Source organism: Ursus maritimus, unplaced genomic scaffold (assembly GCF_017311325.1).
Source record: "Ursus maritimus isolate PB19 unplaced genomic scaffold, ASM1731132v1 scaffold_21, whole genome shotgun sequence".
NCBI lineage: Eukaryota > Metazoa > Chordata > Mammalia > Carnivora > Ursidae > Ursus > Ursus maritimus.
In genome coordinates, this window is record NW_024424564.1 from 47,885,622 (window position 1) to 47,904,878 (window position 19,257).

The 19,257-nt window shown below is 56.9% G+C and overlaps 1 protein-coding gene across 3 annotated transcripts in view; it reads left to right on the forward strand.

The window, feature by feature from the left end:
* The window catches only part of SYNGR1 (synaptogyrin 1), a 27,049-nt gene extending 10,867 nt beyond the window's left edge, over nucleotides 1-16,182 (forward strand). The window contains exons 2-4 of one of the 3 annotated variants that reach the window (XM_040637560.1): nucleotides 6,658-6,895; nucleotides 8,118-8,263; nucleotides 12,378-16,182. In XM_040637560.1, the coding sequence (XP_040493494.1) occupies nucleotides 6,658-6,895; nucleotides 8,118-8,263; nucleotides 12,378-12,599 (606 nt within the window). In that variant the 3' untranslated portion in view covers nucleotides 12,600-16,182. Of the gene's footprint in view, nucleotides 1-6,657; nucleotides 6,896-8,117; nucleotides 8,264-9,737; nucleotides 10,036-12,377 lie in introns of those variants that run through there. The other 2 variants (XM_040637561.1, XM_040637562.1) reach the window with 2 other exon arrangements.
* The last annotated feature ends 3,075 nt before the right edge of the window (nucleotides 16,183-19,257 follow it).

The following is a 19,257-nucleotide window of genomic DNA, read 5'->3' on the forward strand; positions in this document are numbered from 1 at the left end:
AAAAAGAAAAAGAAAAAGAAAAAGAGAGGGAGGGAGGGGCAGAGGGAGAAGGAGAGAGAGAATCTTAAGCAGGCTCCGCAGCCATTGCAGAGTCCGACTCGGGGCTCGATCCCACTCCTGTGAGCTCACGACCGGAGCCAAAACCCGGGCGCCTTAGACGTTTCAGTGAGGATGAAGTGACGTGATTTTTGGCAGGCACTCCCAGTCGATGCAGAGTCCCTGCAGAGGCTGTGGGGTTAGCTCGGGGTCTCCTGGGGGAGACAGACCCAGGAATGAGTTCCAACCAGGAGCGTGCCCAGGGGCAGGGTGGAGGAGAGTTTTGAAGGGTGAGGAGTTCGGTCCTATTTGAAAGATGGAAAAGGTGAGGAAGGGCATTCTGGGAGTGGGGACAGCAGGTGCAGGCTTACCAAACAGCCTGCGGCTGTGCCAACCCTGGCCCTCTGGGATGGGGGAGTCGAGTGGGGAAGGGGCAGAGGTGAGGCTGGGGCGGGGGGTGGTGTCTGGCTGCTCTGGAATCTCCGTCTCTGAATCCAGTACCCCAAGATCCTAAAATTCTGAGGTACCCCTGATTTGCTTTTCTGAGTTCACCATAGCTCTGTTCCAACTGCCATCTGGAATCCATTTTTTAAAAATCCATTTTTAAAAAGACCCAGGATTGGATTATAAAGACGGTGAAAAAACAGCCTCGGCCCATTTACATTGGTGTCTTTAAAAAAAAATTTTTTTTTATAGCGTTTTCTTTAGTTCAAGGAAAAGGGGTGTTTTTCTCTGTGCCTTCCCGTGACCAGCAGCCTCTCTGGGACCCCCCCCCCCCAGGCCACCGTGTCCTGTTTCCAGGGCGCTGGTTTGCCGTCACGGACCTGTGGCCCGGGCCTCCAGCAGACGCGCTTGTCAGGAAGAGTTCGGCCACAGCAGCATAGAATTTCATTCTGGTTTAATTTCCATGCGTTGCCTGCTGCAGATCCGGCCTTAGCAAGTCCCCTGGAGGCCGCCTGCACTGACGCGGAGCCTGGCACGGGGCGCAGAGACATGGGTTTGCGTCCGCAGCCACCCTGACCAGCCGCGGCCCTGGGCAGGTCCCCGAGTGAGGAGGACACGTTTCAGTCACCTAGCAGACCCTGAGGGAGCCCCCCCCTCCTCCCAGCGGGATGGGAGCTCTGGGGGACGGAAACCTGAGGCCCATGCCCGCTCTTGGGGGGCTCCCTCCCACTAGGGTGGAGGGACGGCCGCTAAATGGAGAAGTTAACCCGGGCCTTGCAGGGTCCTGGAGGGAGCTTGGGGACTGCAAGGGACCGGTTGTGTATCCTTGGCAACACCTCTCCCTGTGTAGCCTCTCGGGCCGGGTCTCGGTGAGGCTCCCTGCCCTGGGCCAGCTCTGCAGGTGCCGGGCACGCGGCATGCGCACCTGTGTCCCTGGTGGTCATCAAGCCACCCCCAGCCCCCGTTGCTCTTCCTCTCATCCCCCTCCGCCAACATGTCAGCAGATGCTGCTGGCTTTCCCTTGCACACGTGTTCAGCGCCCACCCTGTCCCACCGCCACCACTGCCCACGCCTGCCTAGCCCCCAGGGGGTCTCTCAGCTTTCACCTACCCAGGGGGGCTCTTCTCAGACCTAAGTCACATCAAGTCACCCACCCGCTCCTAGGCCTGAAGTGGCTCCGAACTCTCCTGCCCCTGGAGGCTTTGGGGGTCAGGCTCTGCCGACCTGGGTGGTAGCTGGATCCGTCTCCACGGAACATAACCCACGCAGGTAGAACCTGGGTTCAGAGAGGAAATGGGGGGGGGGAGGTGAGCAGTGGAGGGAGGTGAGGCTCAAGGGCCTTGACAGCTAGCCCGGGAAGCTCGGATTGTGTCCGCCAGGCGGTGGGGAACAGCTTTAGGGACCTTCATGCTGCAGGCTGGGGATGGCGATCCACGGGTCTGGTCACCCCCCTGTGACACCGTGGTTCATCTGGCCTTGTGTTTCTCCCCCCACCACTCCCTCCCCGACCTAGGTGCCTCTCCAGCCCCTCCTCGGTCACTTCCTCCCACCTTCGGCCTCTGCCCTTTCTGTTCTGCCCAAAACACGCTTCCCCTCATCTTGGCACGGCTGGCTGGCTGCTTTCTCATCTGTGCTCAGAAATTGCCGCCTCGGCTCCCTTTCCTGACCCCTGCTGCCCTCCCCCCGCCCCCGTGTTGGTCAGCGGCAGTCTGGCGTCGGGGACGCTGCCTCCCCAGCACATGCAGGTCCTCACGTGCATGACCTCATCACTTCCCAGCAGCACGCCAGTGGTTCGAGTGCTGTGGTTGCCGCGCTTTACGGATGAGGGAACTGAGGCTCAGAGAGGGCGAGTCACTTGCCCAAGGTGACTCCGAGCTGCGAGGAGAGCCGTGGGCTGGAGAGAAGGACCAGAGCTGGCACAGAGCCTCCTCTCTCTGCCCCGCCCTTGGGCCCCACCGGTTCCTTGGAGGATGTTATGATCTTGTGCCTTACCCTCCTGGGGACACGCTGCCTCCAGCACGTGCCTCCCGGCCTCTCCAGGGACTCCCCGCTTCTCTCCCCCAAGAGGGCCCTGTCTTAATGGTTCCTTCTCTGCTGTCCCCAAAGCCCCAACTTCCGCCCACCTGTTTCCCTCCAATGTCCTCTTGGCCTGCTTTTGGCCGGGGGTCCACCCTTGTCCCCACCCCTGGTGGAGCATGTCTGGCAGGAAGTGCTGCCCAAGACTGCCTTCCCGGTGCTCTTCCTTCTTTCCTGGGGCCTCTGAAGAAGGGAGTTAATCCTTGCTAAGCCCGTCCGTCCCGTGCACTGCTCTGCTCAGGGCACTTGCCTGTAATTCTCCCATTAGCCCTAAAGGGAAGGTGAACTTTTGCAGAGGACCAATCTGAGGCTCAGAGAGGTGGTCATTTCCTGAGGCCACCCAGCATAGCAGCAGGCCTGGGATTTGACTCCAGCAACCCTGTGTGACTTGTCAGTGTCTGGAGTGCCCTCTAATGGAGAGGCTTTTCCATTCTGCTGGATTGGGGATGTCAGGTGACCTCCGGAGCCGGGCCTCAGATTCCTGACCCCAACAGGTTCCTGGTAGGGACCTTGGACTTCTCTTGGCGCACTGGTCCAAGGGGCTGCGTGAATGGCAGTCCCGGAGGTGTGCTGTGCATGGCTCTGGCCACCAGCCATCAGGGACTGTCTTCGTTTCCCGGTATCCAGCATCTGCCTGGCTTGTCCAGACTGTCAGTGTCCCGGGAGTCCCTTAGACAATTGCTGTGAAGTCCGGACTTCCTGCCTCTCCCCTCCCATGCCCCCGAGCACCAGACTTGGCACTCAGTCACACGGCGGGAGAGACCACCCCTCCTTCAGGGCCACCCCCAGAGGCTGAGAGTCGGCTTGGTCAGGTGGGGAAGAGCACAGGGCTGAGAATCAGAGACACCTGGGGTCAGGATCAGCCTGTCCTGTTGACAGCAGTGCCCCCTGCTGTTTCTGAGGCTCAGTTTTCCTACGCCGCTAATTGGGAGCAGCGCGAATTGCCCTCTGCGCTGCGTGGGGTGATCGTGAGGACGCAGAACGTGTGACAGGGCCACGCCGAGAGCCAGCATGCCCGCACGGGGCTGGACCGTGGCCTTGTATACACTCTCAAGTCTGAAGTGGCAAATGTGTGGCTCACGGGCCACCACGGCCCACCTGTGTGCTCATGGTTGAACCAGGACACAGCCCCACAATCTTGTCTTTTTTTTTTTAATTGCAGAAAAACTCACATAGCGCGCAGTAACCAATTTTAAAGCACACGGTTCAGTGGCATTTATGTTGTGCAATGAATACCTCTGTCCAGTTTCAAAACTTTTCATCACCCCATAAAAAACACCCCGAGCTCATTAAGTAATCACTCCCCATCCTCCCCTCCCGCAGCCCTGGTCGCCTCCGGTCTGCTGCTTGTCAGTTTTGCCTGTTAAGGATACAGTACATAAACAAAGGCATGTAACATTGACCTTCTGTGTTTGACTTCCTTCACCTCTTTTTCCACTCGTTTTAAGGTTCATCTGGTTGTAGCATGTCTCAGAACTGTTTTGTTGTTTGTTTTCATGACGGAACACTATTCCATTATGTGGATATGCCATAACCTGTTTCTCCATTCATCCATCGATGGACATTTGGGTTAGAATTTTTCTTTTTTTTTTTTTTTAAAGATTTTATTTATTTATTTGACAGAGATAGAGACAGCCAGCGAGAGAGGGAACACAAGCAGGGGGAGTGGGAGAGGAAGAAGCAGGCTCATAGCGGAGGAGCCTGATGTGGGGCTCGATCCGAGAACGCCGGGATCACGCCCTGAGCCGAAGGCAGACGCTTAACTGCTGTGCCACCCAGGCGCCCCTGGGTTAGAATTTTTCTTAACACACAGTGCCATGAACCAATGATCTCCAGACTTTTGGTCATGCCCTCCTTTAGGAAAAAAAACTTTTGAATCAATCCTCCCAGTAAATGTAGATTTATCTGTTCTATATACATTTCTACTACACAGATCCAGTACATTACAAAACCCATGTAAACTATGGACATCTTAGGGGTACCCGGGTGGCTCAGATTAAGCATCTGCCTTGGGCTCAGGTCATGCTTCCGGGGTCCTGGGATCAAGCCCCATGTCGGGCTTCCTGCTCAGCGGGGAGTCTGCTTCTCCCTCTCCATCTCCCTCTGCCCCTGCTCATGTATGCTCTCTGTCTCTCTCAAATAAAGTCTTTAAAAAAAAATAAAGTATAGACATCTTAGGAAATGAGATTTAAAAAATAATAATACTTCTCCTGTGTTTTCCCACTCCTGCCACGGAGTTACTGCCCATCCTGAGTATCAGGTGAGGATGAAAACATGCCTGAAATGATAGTTTCTTATTTTAGAAAAATTGGAAAACACAAAGAAGTGGAAAACGGACAGTAAAAATCTCCTCCGGCCTCTGCGTCAGGCTCACTGAAGACCACCGCTGAGGCTCTGCCTGTTGAGTCCGGGCCCCTTCATCCTCAAACGGTTTCAGGGGAGGGAGAGGCAGGAGGATAAAGCATAAATTTTTTTTTTTTTTTAAGATTTTATTTATTTGAGAGAGAGAGAGAGCACCCAAGCAGGGGGAGGGGTAGAGGGAAAGAGACAAGCAGACTCCCCTGAGTGGGGAGCCTGATGCAGGGCTCAATCCCAGGACCTTGAGATCATGACCTGAGCTGAAGTCAGAGGTGCCCCTGAAGCATGAACTTTAGAGTCCAGCCCTGGACTCTAAAACCTTATGGTTTTGTGACTCTGGTCACATGAATCAATACTCATACCTTAACTATCTCATCTGCAAAATGCTGGTGATACTAATGTATTAGTTAGCTATTGCTGTGTAACAAAATATCCCAAAACGAAGTGGCTTTAAACAACAGATTTGTCCTCTCCTAGTTTCTGACGTCAGGAATCTGCTTAGCCAGCTGCCGCTGCCTCAGGATCTCTCACGGGTCACATCGTGGGGTCAGCCAGGGCTGTGATCCTATCTGCAGGCTGAGGGCGGATCCATTTTCGAGCCCACTTACCTGGTACTGGCAGGACTCAATTCCTTACGGGCTGAGTTGACTGTTGGCTGGAGGCCTCCGTCAGTCCGTGCCACGTGGGCCTCTCCACGGGGCGGCTCAAAACATGGCAGCTTCTTCCATTAGAGCGAGCAAGCAGGGAGTGGCAAGAGAGGGTAAGCAAGTGGAAGCCAAAATCTTTGTGCTCTCCTGGCAGAGATGTTATCTGTCCGCTTTTTGCAATATGCTGTTGGTTAGAAGTGAATCACGAGGCCGGGCCCACACTCAAGGGGGAGGAGGTTGCACAAGGCTGTGAATACCGGGAGGTGGGGTCGGGAGATGGGGGGGCCGCCTACCCAGCTACAATAGACCCATCAGAGAGGGTCGGTGGGGTAAACGAGGTACCACGTGCACTGTGCTCGGGGACGTGCAGGTTGCCCTGTCATTGGCTAGACTGTGACTGGTGTTACTCTTTTTTTTTTTTTTAATTAATATGTTTATTTGAGAGAGAGAGAGAGAGAGAACGAGCGATGGGAGGGGCAGAGGGAAAGAACCCCGTGCAGACTCCCTGCTGAGCGCAGAGCTGGCCACGGGGCTTGATCCCAGGACCCCAAGATCATGACCTGAGCCCAAACCAAGAGTCAGAGGTTTAGGGGCACCTGGGTGGCTCAGCTGGTTAAGCGTCTGCCTTCGGCTCAGGTCATGATGGGAGATGGGGCTGGGCCTGTGCCAGCATCTGGGGGAGGCAGCCTAGGGGTGGGGGCTTGGCAGGTCTACCTCCAAGAAGGGCATGAGACCACTCGTTCTGGGAGGCCAGGTCCAATTCTACAAGAATCTTGGTGTCAGGAGAAGACGGCCTCTCAGGACCTGGTGGGTACGTACCTGACGGTACGGGCAAATCTGTGGTCAGAGGGTCCTTAGAGCCCGAGGCGGAGGAAGGAAGCGATTGTGCCCTCCTGCGCCGTGTGCCCCTGAGCGCGTTGTCCTCCCTCTCTGGGCCTCCCCTCCGCAATGCCCGCTTAACAGCAGCCTTGTGGACGTTTGGGGTGAAGAGGGCTCCCTGGGGTGGGGGCACGCGGCAGGCCGAGGGGCGTAGCCTCCCTTCCCCAGGCCCGGCGCTGGGTCTCAGGCCCGGCCCGGCCCCTCCCCCACCCGACAGGTGTTCTCCATCGTGGTGTTCGGCTCCATCGTGAACGAGGGCTACCTCAACAGCAACTCGGGGGGCGAGAAGTTCTGCATCTACAACCGCAACCCCAGCGCCTGCAGCTACGGCGTGGCCGTGGGCGTGCTCGCCTTCCTCACCTGCCTGCTCTACCTGGCGCTGGACGCGTACTTCCCGCAGATCAGCAGCGTGAAGGACCGCAAGAAAGCCGTGCTGTCCGACATCGGAGTCTCGGGTGAGTCCCCCCCGGCCACGGGGGCGGGGTGAGGGGACAGACTCGGGGTCACGTGGCTGGCAACAGGGAGTGGTGGGACCAGGCCCGGGCCTGAGACCCTGGGAAGGCCCTCGGCTCCACAGCAGGGAGGGGACAGGGCTTCCTGCCCTCCAGGCCTTTTCTCTATCACCTCCCTTGGTGGAGCCTCGTTGAGAAGTAAGGCAAGTAAGGCACACAGTCCAGGCCCGGGGAGGGTGACCTGCTGTCCCTGTCCTCCAGAAACAGCCTTTGGCAGAGATGACCTGACCTCTGTCCCCACGAGTTCTGAGGCTCTGATCACTGGGTGCTTTGGTCGAGGGGCAGTGAGGCTTTGGCTGTGGTCTCAGGCCTCTGGCTGGGACTTCCCCCCCATTACTGGGCCTGGGACTCTCAGGATGAGCCTGGCTGACTGGAAGCAGTAAGGCCAGTCCCTTAAACTTGAGAGAATGAAATTAGTAGTTCTCAAACTGTATTCCACGGAGCCCCAGGGTTCCCCAGCAGTGCCTGTGGGAGATGTTGGTCTCCAGACAGCCCAGCCCTTCAACACACACACGCTTTATCGGAGCAGCTCTGGTTCTTTCTGGGTGGACTCTGGGCACCCACAGATCTCATTGCCACAAGGCTCCCACGGCTCAACTCCCCAGGCCCCTCCCTAACCTCGGGCTTTGCCGGGCTGCAGGCACAGGAGAAGTCAGTGCTCAGACCCGCGCAGCCCAGCTGCCCCCCTTGCCCAGCCTCCTCCAGCCTCTCTCTGCCCACTTCTCTGGAAGGCCACAGTGGGCCGGGGGTCAGACCAGTGCCCCTCCCAGACTGCTGCAGGGCGCTCTGCAGTCCCCAGGCAGGGATTCAGCTAGGATATCTGTGTTTGGCTGAGGTGACAGAAATGCCCGCCCAGGCTGACTGACTTTTCTCTCTCTGTCTCTCCTTCCTTCCCTCCCCTCACTGCCCCTGGCTCTCCCCGGCTCTGCTGCTGGCTGCGTGGCCCGCACGGCCGGCTCCTTTCTGTGCTCTCTCTCCCGCTCCGCGTCTGACCGACCTCCCTGCTCTGGCCTCACCTTCCCTGTGCTTCCCTCTCTGGCACCCCCCTGCCCCCGCCTCTCCCTTTGGGGGTGGGGGAGTGTGGGAGCCGTGCTTCTCCCTGTTCCTCCCCACTCACCCTCTCTCGCGTGTGGCCCCTTCTGCCTGGCCCTGGTGGACCCCCCAGCCTTCTGGGCCTTCCTCTGGTTCGTGGGCTTCTGCTTCCTGGCCAACCAGTGGCAGGTGTCCAAGCCCAAGGACAACCCGATGAATGAAGGGACAGATGCTGCCCGGGCGGCCATCACCTTCTCCTTCTTCTCCATTTTCACGTGGGTGAGTACAGCCGCCCGCGCAGCGCGCACTCTCCCGGCCCAGCCAGGCCTGGGCTGCCGGCCTTGCCGCTTCGCCAGGGCCTCCTGCTTCCTGGGGCCCGAACGGCCCCCTGCGTCTCTCCTCGACGCTCACACAGGGCCGCATCCTGAGGAAGGAGGCTGTCGCCAGTGCCAGCGAGGACAGTCCCCTAGGACGGGAGACCCTCGCTTTGGCACAGAGCACCCCCCTCCAGTGATCGTGAACGCCCCTCACAACACTCTGGTAGCTGGGTCGTGGGCATTTACTCTAACCTTTTCCAAACACAAGCAGAGGCCTAGCCGGGAAGATAAGGCTCCTAGGCGTCAGGAGACCTGGGCCACATCTTGGGGCTGCCTCTAATTTTCCGGGCCTCTGTCTTCCCATCTGTAAAATCAGGAGATTGGATTTGGGGTGGGAGGGTGTCACAAACCCAGACGCCCATGGGGCAGGCAGCACGTGAGAAATGATGAGTGGGCCGGTGGCAGGTGCATGGCCCAAAATGGGCACCCTCGGCCCCTGTTCCAAAGCAGAAATGGGGATCCACACTGGCCAGGTCTTCCTGTTTTCCAGGGAAGCCAGAAATCTGAATTTCTGTGTGAAATCTGATCTTTTATGTGTTAGCGATTTATTCAGGTTAAAAAAATACCATGTGGATCAAAGAAAGCACGTCTCTGGGCCCGACTGGCCAGCGGCCCCCTCGGCAAGCTCCAGACCCGGGCTGGGCCTTCTTTCCCACCGGTTCCGGGGTGCCTTGATGTACTTTTTCTCCCCTCATCTCCCTCCTGCAGATGTCTGGGGTCACGTGGGCTCCAGGCTCCCGTCCCAAGGGTTCTCCCACCCCTGCGTGCACCCCCTTCCCCTCCAGGCCTTCCGGCCGACCTGAGCCCAGCCTTTTGCAAGAGCCCCTGGGGCTGGATGTGGACTGCCTTCGCCCCTTCTGCAAAGCGTGCTGCAGCCAGCCCTCCCTGTCCCTCTACCCTCCTGGGCTTGTCCTGGAGTGACTTCCTGCTCCTTACGATGGCCCCTGAATATCCATTTTTCTCTTGGGACCCCCCCCCCCGCCGCGATGCAACATTAGGAACTAGAGTTTAGAGAACACCTGTGGTTCAGGCCCCAGCTCCCCAGCTGTGGTCACACCAGCCGTCCAGGTCCTCAAGGTTGAGCAGGAAGAATCAGGTGACCCCAGGGCATCTCAGACCAGAGAAGGTGCCCCATTGTGGGGATGACCCAGCGCCGCCCCCCCAGCCCTACAGGGAGGTATTTGGAACAGTGAGCCCTGAGATGGGGGTGGGGTTCATGGAGGAGGAGTGGGTGATTGGACAGCAGGACTTCCAGGGGCAGATCCAAAAGCCTGACTGACAGGTGCCCACTGGCCCACTGAAGCCAGCCTCCCTGCTGGCACTTCTGCCTTTCCCAGCTCTTCCCCACTGGCCTCACCCCTGCTCTCTCCTGGCAGAGCCTGACCGCAGCCCTGGCCGTGCGGAGATTCAAGGACCTTACCTTCCAGGAGGAATACAGCACACTGTTTCCCACCTCGGCACAGCCGTAGGCCTGCCCAGCTTCCAGAGGCAGGGGTGCCCCGTGTCATGCGCAGTTGTGGGGGGCGGCCTGCTGCCTGGAGTGGCCAGGATACCAGGGCACGCAGGGCAGGGGAAGGCTGGCTGGCGAGGCCAGTTCAGTCCTGCCACTTATTCACTTGTTGCCTCCTTTATGTTTCGTTTGTCCATTCATTCAGTAAACATTTATTGAGCTGTGTTGTGCCTAGTGATGAATCAGACGGGGTCCCTGGCCCCCGGAGCCCACGGGCTGGGGAGGGGAAGACAAATGCAGTTTCCCCCAAACAGACTGCCAGAGACTATCAGAGGGTTGGAGGTGGGTCGTACACGGGCTGCCAGGGTGCTGACTCTGGGCATTGGGAGAGCCTGGCCCTCGCTGCAGCACGAAGGCTGAGCTTACAGTCCCCGTGGAGGCTGGCTGCTGGGGGGGCCTGGCCGAGGACGTCAGCGGACTCCTCGCCTGGCTCTGCTCTCGTATGCTGTGTGACCCTGGGCAGAGCCCTGCACCTCTCTGAGCCTCTGTCCACTATCCAGTGGACCAACCTCTCAGGGCTGTTGTGCAGACGAAAGAAAGGCTGGCACAGGGCTTGGCACAGAGATGCTCAATAAATGTAGGTCTTTTGTTCTTTCATACATTCATTCATTCATTCTCTCCCAGGAGTCAGAGACACCTCCATAATCCCTGCTTTGGGGGCAATTCTCATGGGGTGAGTCCTTGTTCTTCCAAAAGGCTCTGGCCTCCAGTTCTACACGGCCTCCAGTTACCTGGGCAGGATCCACCTATCCCTCCACTGTCTGCAGGAGCTGAGGGAGTCTTAGAGCAAATAGGCCCCCAGAGCAAAGCACAAAGAGAGTGAGCTTCCTAACTCTAGAGGCATACAAGTGCAGTCGGCCACAGACAGTGTACCCACTCTGATGAAGCAGGGCCAGGCGCGCCACCAGGTCGCTGGGCTCTGAGCAGAACCCCCAGCCTCCCCTTTGCACCCCAGTCCCGCAGGGTCCCTGTCCTGCTCCCCCTCCCCCCCAGGCTCTTGTGTTGTGGCCTCGAACTGGCTGGCGAAGGGAGGCCTGAGTTCCTCAGCTCAACTCCTGTACGCCTGGTCCGCCTTTCTCAGGCTCCCGTACTGCTTTAAACAGCCACCATGCAGAAGGACTGCCCCTCAGAGCTTTTACCAGTGACACAAATCGTCAGTGCCTAGTCACTGGGCTTCTGGAATTTTCTAGAATAAAATGCCAAGCACACTTCACCCCCTACCTCTCACCAGATGGCCCTTTGGGGTTCCTTGTTGGTTTCTTGCCTTGTCAGGGGGCTGATGAAAGGGAAGGAGATGGGGAGGGCCCCGGCCAGGGAAGAGGCAGGACCTCTGTGTCCAGGTCTGGGTTCTGGCACTAACTCTGCCATGACGTCTCCCTTAACCAAGCCTCAGTCTTCCCAGCCCAAAAGCGGGTATGTAGAGCATTAGCATCTTTCCATCGGTGTTTCCGGGTAGTCTGCTAGAAAGATCTCGGGCGGAGGCTTTCCATGTAAACCTAAAAGCTATTTTTTTAAAATTTATTCCCTAGCTTGGTGTGGTCAATGTCATTGTCCTTAATAACAATGCAATTGTTTTTGCTGAAAAAGAATTTCCCGCCTACGTACATGTGCTGTAGACCAGGCTTTCCCAACTAGGTCCTGTGGGAAAGGGCTTTGCTGGTCAGATAAGGTTGGCAAATGCTGCTTGCCATAGTTTTCCCCTGGGGGATCCCAGCATACATGAGTCAAGGCTCTGACAAGTCCTGTGGCTTATTTTACTCTGTTCCCAAACTTGTTTGACCATATGTTTTAGTTAGAATGAGGTGCAGCAGCGCGTGATATTATAAATCACAGTGGTTTAAATGAAGCCCAAGTCTGAGAGGACAGTCCAGGGCTGGCATAGTGGCTCCAGAGGTCTTTCGTGACCCAGGCCTTTCCCATCCCTCCAATTTGGCTCATGGACCTCGTGGTCCTGCGTGGCAGCTAGGGCTCTAGCTACCACATCCGCATTCCAGGCGTCAGGTCCAAGGGTGGGACAGAGGACTTGGGGCAGTGTGCTGGCCGGGACTTAGTCACGCGCTTACACCTAGCTGCAAGAGAGACGGGACGGCTTTTAGGAGATGCCAGCTGTTCTCTAGCCCCCCAAAAATCTGTGTTCCCCATTCCGCATAACACCCCTGAGAACACAGTTTGAGAATGGTGTTGTGGCCTTTGGGCCATTTTAACACTCCAGAGCGGAGGACATTTGCTGACCCATCAGGACCTCTGGGATTGGGGGACAGGGGACGGGTGACTTCTGAAGGTCTTTCTGGCCGGATGGACAGTGTGGCTCTGCATGTCTCAAGGGCTGGCCGCCAGGACAGACTCCCCCTCAGTCAGGCTTGGTCTCGTCTCCCGTGCTTTGAGGATATTTAACCCCTACTGCCTGTGTCCTGTGAACTAACTGCCACTAACCCGCTGTTCTTGTCTGTCTCTCCTCTAACCATCCCCTCCCGCCTGTCCTTGTCCCCGCCGGCCCCCATCCCAGGCGGGTCAGGCCGTGCTGGCCTTCCAGCGGTACCAGATTGGCGCCGACTCGGCCCTCTTCTCCCAGGACTACATGGACCCCAGCCAGGACTCCAGCATGCCTTACGCCCCCTACGTGGAGCCCAGCGCCGGGCCAGACCCCGCCGGCATGGGCGGTACCTACCAGCAGCCCGCCAACACCTTTGACACCGAGCCCCAGGGCTACCAGTCGCAGGGCTACTGAGCTGCAGTGACCACCTGCCCCTCGCCTGTCCCCGCCCCGTCCCCAGCTGCCCCCCGCCCTTTCCCCCTGCCCACACCCAGACCCTGCTCCCTCTCAGGCTGCCCTGCCCAGCGCCTTGGCAGCCTCTGGGTTGTTCCCCTGAGGTCCAGGGCAGCTCAGGGTGGGCTGGGGCTGCAAGGGGCTGGAGGTTCGTCTCCACATGTGTGCAAGTCTGTCCAGCAGGGGCTGGGGGCGTTCGCGTTCGTGCATTGTGTCACCGAGCGTTCATCGAGTGCCTGCTGTGTGTCAGGTATGTGCTTGACACCGGTGGTGAGAGACCAGTGGTCCCGGGAAGAGGGAAGACGAGGCACAGAGAAGCCCCGCTGGTCCCGGAAGTGGAAATCGGTGTGAAAGATAGACCGGACGGTGCTGGGAAGGTTTGGCTCCAGGGTGGGTGGGAACACCCGCAGGACATCGGGGCCTGGAGAGGTCAAGGTCCCTTGCCCAGGGTCACTCAGGCAGCCAGTGATAGAGTTGGGGCCAAGCCCGGGCCACCTGACCAGAGAGCCCCTGCTGTCCCCAGTCCTCCCTGCCTTCCCCGTCCCCGAGCCTGGGGCTCCACCACTCAGTACTCCCGTCACTCTGGGAGGCCTCGGGGACCTCAGCCCGTGAGATAACCCTGATTCTGCTGCAGGTCAGGGGCTTGTTCTGCCAGGCTGCTCCCCACAGTGGGACAGCCCTGCCTCTAGGCCCCTCTCCCCACATCCCCACCGGCCCCTCCCCTGGCCTCCCATCAGGGTGGGAGGGCCAAAGGGTTCGCCTCACTTGCTTGTTTCCCCATGTACTGCTCCATGCTGTGCGTGCCCCACCGGGAGCTCCAGCACCCTCTGTGTGGCCTCCCAAAGGATTGACCATCGTCCCTGCCCAGGGCTGGGTGGACAAGGAGGCCCAGAACGGGGAGCGACCGGCCCAAGGTCACAGTGAATAAGTGGCAGAGCTGGGCTTGCTGCCTGGGTTTCTTGGCCCCAGCCACCCAGCAGGTGCCCGATTCCCTGTCCTGCCCTTGTGACCTCCCAGGAAACAGAACTGATCTGGGACACTGTGTCATATTTCCCTCAGCCGGGGTTAGCCAGGGGCTCAGGGGCCAGAACAGCCAAGGACATGGAGGGTCCTTCCACTGGCCTTCCAGAAGGCCTGTTGAGAGGACAGTCACCCTGTGGGAGTCCGAGTAGGGGGCAGGGGGCTCTGGAGCCAGCAAGGCCAGCCTTCGAGCTGCTGCCATGGGACAGACTGCTCCCAGCATGAACGCTGAGAGCCCCTGGTGCGTGGTGGGCTGGGGGAGGCTGGGGGCTGCAGTGCAGACGGTAGCAAGTGTCTCCAAAGGCACAAGGAGGGTTGGGGAGGGACTCTCGCACAGGCGGATTCTTCACTGAATCTTAAAGGACAGGGAGGCCTTAAAGGAGAGAGAGAGAGAAGTGTGGGGAGACGTGGGGCCCCGGGTCCACTGGCCAGTGCCCCGCGGAGCAGGGCCAGGGGATTGTGACTTGGCTCCATGCTGGATGTTCCCCCGCCAGCACCCCATGCCCCCACGAGAACCCTCAGAGACAGGTGATACTCACTCGCTTGCCCATTGACTCCGTGGCTGTCCTGTGCCAGGGATTCAGAAGGTGTGCGAGCTGGCCATCCAGAGATGAGCACCAAGCCAGCCACCGTACCCAGGGTCCACGAGAGGGCAGGGTGCTATCTGCACGCTTGCCAAGGGACGCGGCGCCCCTAGGAGGGGCCGGGAGGACGGGCAGCAGTTAGCCATGAGGGAAGGAGAAGGAATTTCCTAGGTAGAGAGGTAGCATCGTTGTCCCCACTTAACAGAAGGGGAAACTGAGGCTCAGAGTGTAAACGAGTTAGCAGTGGAGCGTGGATCTGAACGTAAGCCTGTTCAAGTCCTCATAAGGGGCAGCAATGACAGGAGAGAACCCCAGACAGCTGAGCAATAGCTGGTCATCGCAGACTTCAGTTTTCCACATGGCAAGGGGCTCTGTCTCTGGTACCCCCGCCCCGCAGTGGTGCAAGTGAGGATGGGATGGGGTTGTGGCATCTACCAGGCCGAGCAGCGGAGCCTGCACCGGGGCCAGGTTTGCGAAGCAGGTAAGGGCATGGGTGCTTGTGGGGGCGCTTCTGGCAAATGCAGGGGGCTGAGACAGGTCCTTCCCCTCACCCACCCCCCACCAAACACCCCCTGCCGATGGACCCCAGGAGACCCCAGGGTGCCGCCCATCCATTCTCCCCGGCACTGACCAGTGTCTCGGGATACTGAGCCAGAGGGCAGGCTGCACTTAAGGCTTCACCGATCCCCTGGGTGTTTCTTAGAGACTCTCCCTGCCTCCCCAGACCAGGAAAGCTTACGTCAGGACCCCTGCTAGGGGGGAGGGGCATGGAATCTTGTCTTTGCATTCCTCATTCCACCTGGGGTACAACCCAGACATGATCCCACCATAAGGCTGGGTGTTGGCAGGGGCCAACTGGTGGAAGTGAGAAGCAGGGAGAGGACGGGATTCAGCTGGGACCCAGGGCTCCTGACTCCCCTTCTGGGAGGTTGGTAGGGATGCCCTGCTGCTTCCACTGGCTGAGGACAGCCCCCTGGAGGCCCCAAACTTTGAGCCTGTGCTCACAGGCCAATGGTATCCTCTTTTCCCTCCCTCTGCCTCTCCCTTGCTTCCAACTCTTTCTTTGGAGAAGTCCGCCCCTGCAGCCTGACCTTGCTGAGTTTGGGCTCCCTCCTTCCACCAAACACAAGAGAGGGCCCAGGAAAACTGGGTTCCACACAAGTTCAGAGCTGCAAGGACCCTTAGAGATGGTAGAGTTGGCCGGTAAGACAGTCACTTGTCCAAAGGTACGCCCAGAGTCAGAGGTTGAGGACCTAGGTCTCCTGCTGCCGAGTTAACACTCATCCTGCACAGCCATGGGCCATCTGCCTGGGTATGGCTTCTGGTACCTGGGGGTGTGACAATCAAGGGACTAATTCCCCAGGGACTGGCATCCGCTCCCCTACTCCAACCTCCCCTGTGATTTTTGATCTTCAAAGACTCTTGGGGGTCCCAGGCTTCCCCCATGTAACCAAGAGCTCCCACTCGTTACCCCTTGAGGGCCCCCCAACCTTGGCCCAAGACCCCTTTGATTCTCTAAGGAGCAGGAAGGGGGAATACCCCTCCCAAGAGTTTGTGGGAGGATGGGCTGGTCCAGCCATCTCCCAGCGCTGCCCCTTGATGTGACACTCCCCGTCCCCTGGTGCCCACAGCCCTTGTCTGGGTGTCCTGGCCCTCCCGCAGCATAACTGCCTGTGTATAGTATAAATATATATATTTTCTATATATAAGATGTATAATATAAGGCTCCACAAATCTATCTCTGTGTGTGTGCGTGTGTGCAGTGAATGGCGGTCCCCATCCTGGGCCCCCACTCTGGATTCCCCCCACCACCTGGTCAAGTCTCAAGAGTGAATCCAGTGGCCCCGTGGCACCCTCTGTTATGACATCTGTCCATTTGTGGTGAACCAAGTGAAGGTGGTGACTTCTGGTGACATACTAATAAAGTGAGGACAAACCCACCCGCTGACTGCAGCGTGTCACGATGATTTTGTTCTGAGTGTGGTTTCCCTGACCTGGCACGTGCTTTATTTATTCTTATTGTTCACTACAAGTAAGATCATTACAGTTGAAGCCAGTGCCCCCCACTTTACATGCGTGCATGTAGGCGCACAGACACACACACACACCCCCGTCACCGTTCCTCTCCTGGCCCCTTTCCCAATCCCCAGAGGCACCCAAGCCTCCATCCAGGCCTACACATATGTTTGCAGGACACTATTTAAAGTTAGTGGCCCTGAGCTGACAAAATATTCATCCGGACACCGCGCTGGGCAGCACTAGAAGTCAACACGGAGCAAAGTAGACAGCCCTTGTCCCTGCAGACGTGGTCTTCCAGCAGGAGGCGTGGATGTTAAACCAACATGCAAACAAAAATGTAAGTTGTGACAAGTGCAGAGAGAACGTCAGAAGATGCGTTTAGACCTGGGCTCAGATACAGATGCTCTGAGGAGGTGACCATTCACCTGAGCTCTCTCCAGTGAGCAGGTGTTCAGTGGCTAGGGGGTGGGCTGCTGAGCCATCTGAAGAGAAGAACTGAAACGCGGAGGTCCCCGGCCGGGGAAAAGCTTGGGAGCGACGGAAGGCAGGCAAGGCGGACACAGAGGAGAGGGAGGAGGGACAGGTCACAGGGTACTCAGGGGTCCCACCGCGCAGGGCCTCCAGGCTTCCGTAGGAGGTCTGGTTCCTGCTGAGTGATGTGGAGCCCACTGAGGGGCTGATGACCATCCTGGTTTGTGTTAGAAAAAGACCACTGCTTGTGGTCGGATGGCAGCCAAGATGTTGGTTCCCCCTGTTCAGACCGTAAGGTCACCATGGACATAGGAAGATTGGAGGAAATCTAGATATATTTGAGGAAAGAGCAGATCGGTAAGCGATGGCATGAGTAAGGAGGACTGAGGTGGGTGTGAGAACCACTCCGCATCAGAAGCAGGAGTTCAGGTAGTCGGGGAGGAGCAGGTGAGTTCCGGCCTCTGTATCGGCCTGTCTGTCACAGTGCTGGCTACGCCCACACCATGGCGGTCCACAAGTCCCGCCTTAGTCCAGCCGCGGGGCCTCTGACTGGACAGAGGTGAGCACCTGATCCACGAGGCGCCCCTTCATAGGCTGATGGGTCGCAGGACCTAGGTGCCAAGGCAGCACTAAAAGGCACCGCCCTCCCGATGACTAAGCCAATCAGATTGCTTCCCTCCATGATGGGGCGGAAGGATTGGTCGATCAAGAGTGGGAGGAAGCTGGAGGAGACCCCGGAAGAGGCGCCGTTGCTAGAGAACGTGCAGAGCGCAAGTTCAAGTCCTCCTCTTGCTTTAAAGGAGGCCTGGGGGCTGCAACTGTTTGCAATCACAAGGGCTTGACTACCCCTGGAAGGCTTCCTCACCTATAACAACCCTTCCCCGCTAGTCCCCTTCCCCGCCAGGCTTCAAGAAGACTAAGGGAATTGCGAGCCAACCAGACAGAGCTCATGTGCAGAGTCACTGTTAACAAGACTTATCACATCATTATTATTGTTACTGAATAGTCACACACCCCCATTTGCATTTTCCTTTTTTGTCATCATTTTTCGCCTATTTCCTGCACTCTGGAGTTACCACGGTATTTGTCACATACCTTACCTGCCAAAGGACTTCAAAAATTAAAATCTGAATACAAAGGACTCGGATCTGCTGTGAGGAGTGGGGGTTGGGGGGGGGACTACTCAGAAGAATGAGCCTTAGCTGGAGAAGATGCTCCCAGATTGAGATGAGGAGGATATCGCAGTGGTCATCTCCACCCTCGAAGATGACCGACCCTTCATGCTGTGATGTGGGTTTCAAACCGTGGTAACATGATGGCCGTTCCTTAGACTTGACAGAAATCAGTAAAACCCTGAAAGGGCTTTAACACAGTCAGAATAATTTGGAGAAATATGAAAATCCTCTCAAAGAAATACTAGTTTTCAGAATCAGGGCCCCTACATAATTTCCGGGGCCTCTTATTCAAAAAGTGGTAAAAAGGGGCACCTGGGTGGCTCAGCTGGTTAAGCATCCAACTCTTGATCTCAGCTCAGATCTTGATCTCAGATTCCCACACACACTGGGTATGGAGCGTACTTACACCAACACACACAGCAGTTTAAAAAAAAAAAAGTGCAGTTAAAGTACTAAAATAGGGGCGCCTGGGTGGCAGAGCGGTTAAGCGTCTGCCTTCGGCTCAGGGTGTGATCCCAGCGTTCTGGGTTCGAGCCCCACATTAGGCTCCTCCGCTATGAGCCTGCTTCTTCCTCTCCCACTCCCCCCGCTTGTGTTCCCTCTCTCGCTGGCTGTCTCTATCTCTGTTAAATAAATAAATAAAATCTTAAAAAAAAAAAGTGCAGTTAAAAGTACTAAAATAGGGGCGCCTGGGTGGCACAGCGGTTAAGCGTCTGCCTTCGGCTCAGGGCATGATCCCGGCGTAATGGGATCGAGCCCCCACATCAGGCTCTTCCACTATGAGCCTGCTTCTTCCTCTCCCACTCCCCCTGCTTGTGTTCCCTCTCTCGCTGGCTGTCTCTATCTCTGTCGAATAAATAAATAAAATCTTAAAAAAAAAAAGTTTAAAAAAAGTACTAAAATATAATTTTTTTCCTTTCAAAATATTTGATTACTTATAAAATGAAATAGGGGTTATGTGAGTGACATCACAAACAAAATTGCAAAAAAATATATTTTATTATATTAGTACATTTAGAGCTGATGATTCTTGTGGAACAATTTGTCAAAAGATTTAAGTCTTCGAAAAATCAATTTCACATATGCCTGAATTTAATTTTATATGTAAGTTTATACGGTGACATTTTAATATTTCCTCTAACATTTTCTGTACCTTGTGTAGTTATACAAAAAACTGAAAGTTAGGGGCGCCTGGGTGGCTCAGTCGGTTAGGCATCTGCCTTCGGCTTGGGCCCTGATCCCGGGGTTCTGGGATCGAGCCCCACATTGGGCTCCCTGCTTAGTGGGGAGTGGGCTTTTCCCTCTCCCTCTGCCCCTCCCCTTAGTGCGTGTTCTCTTTCTCACTCTCTC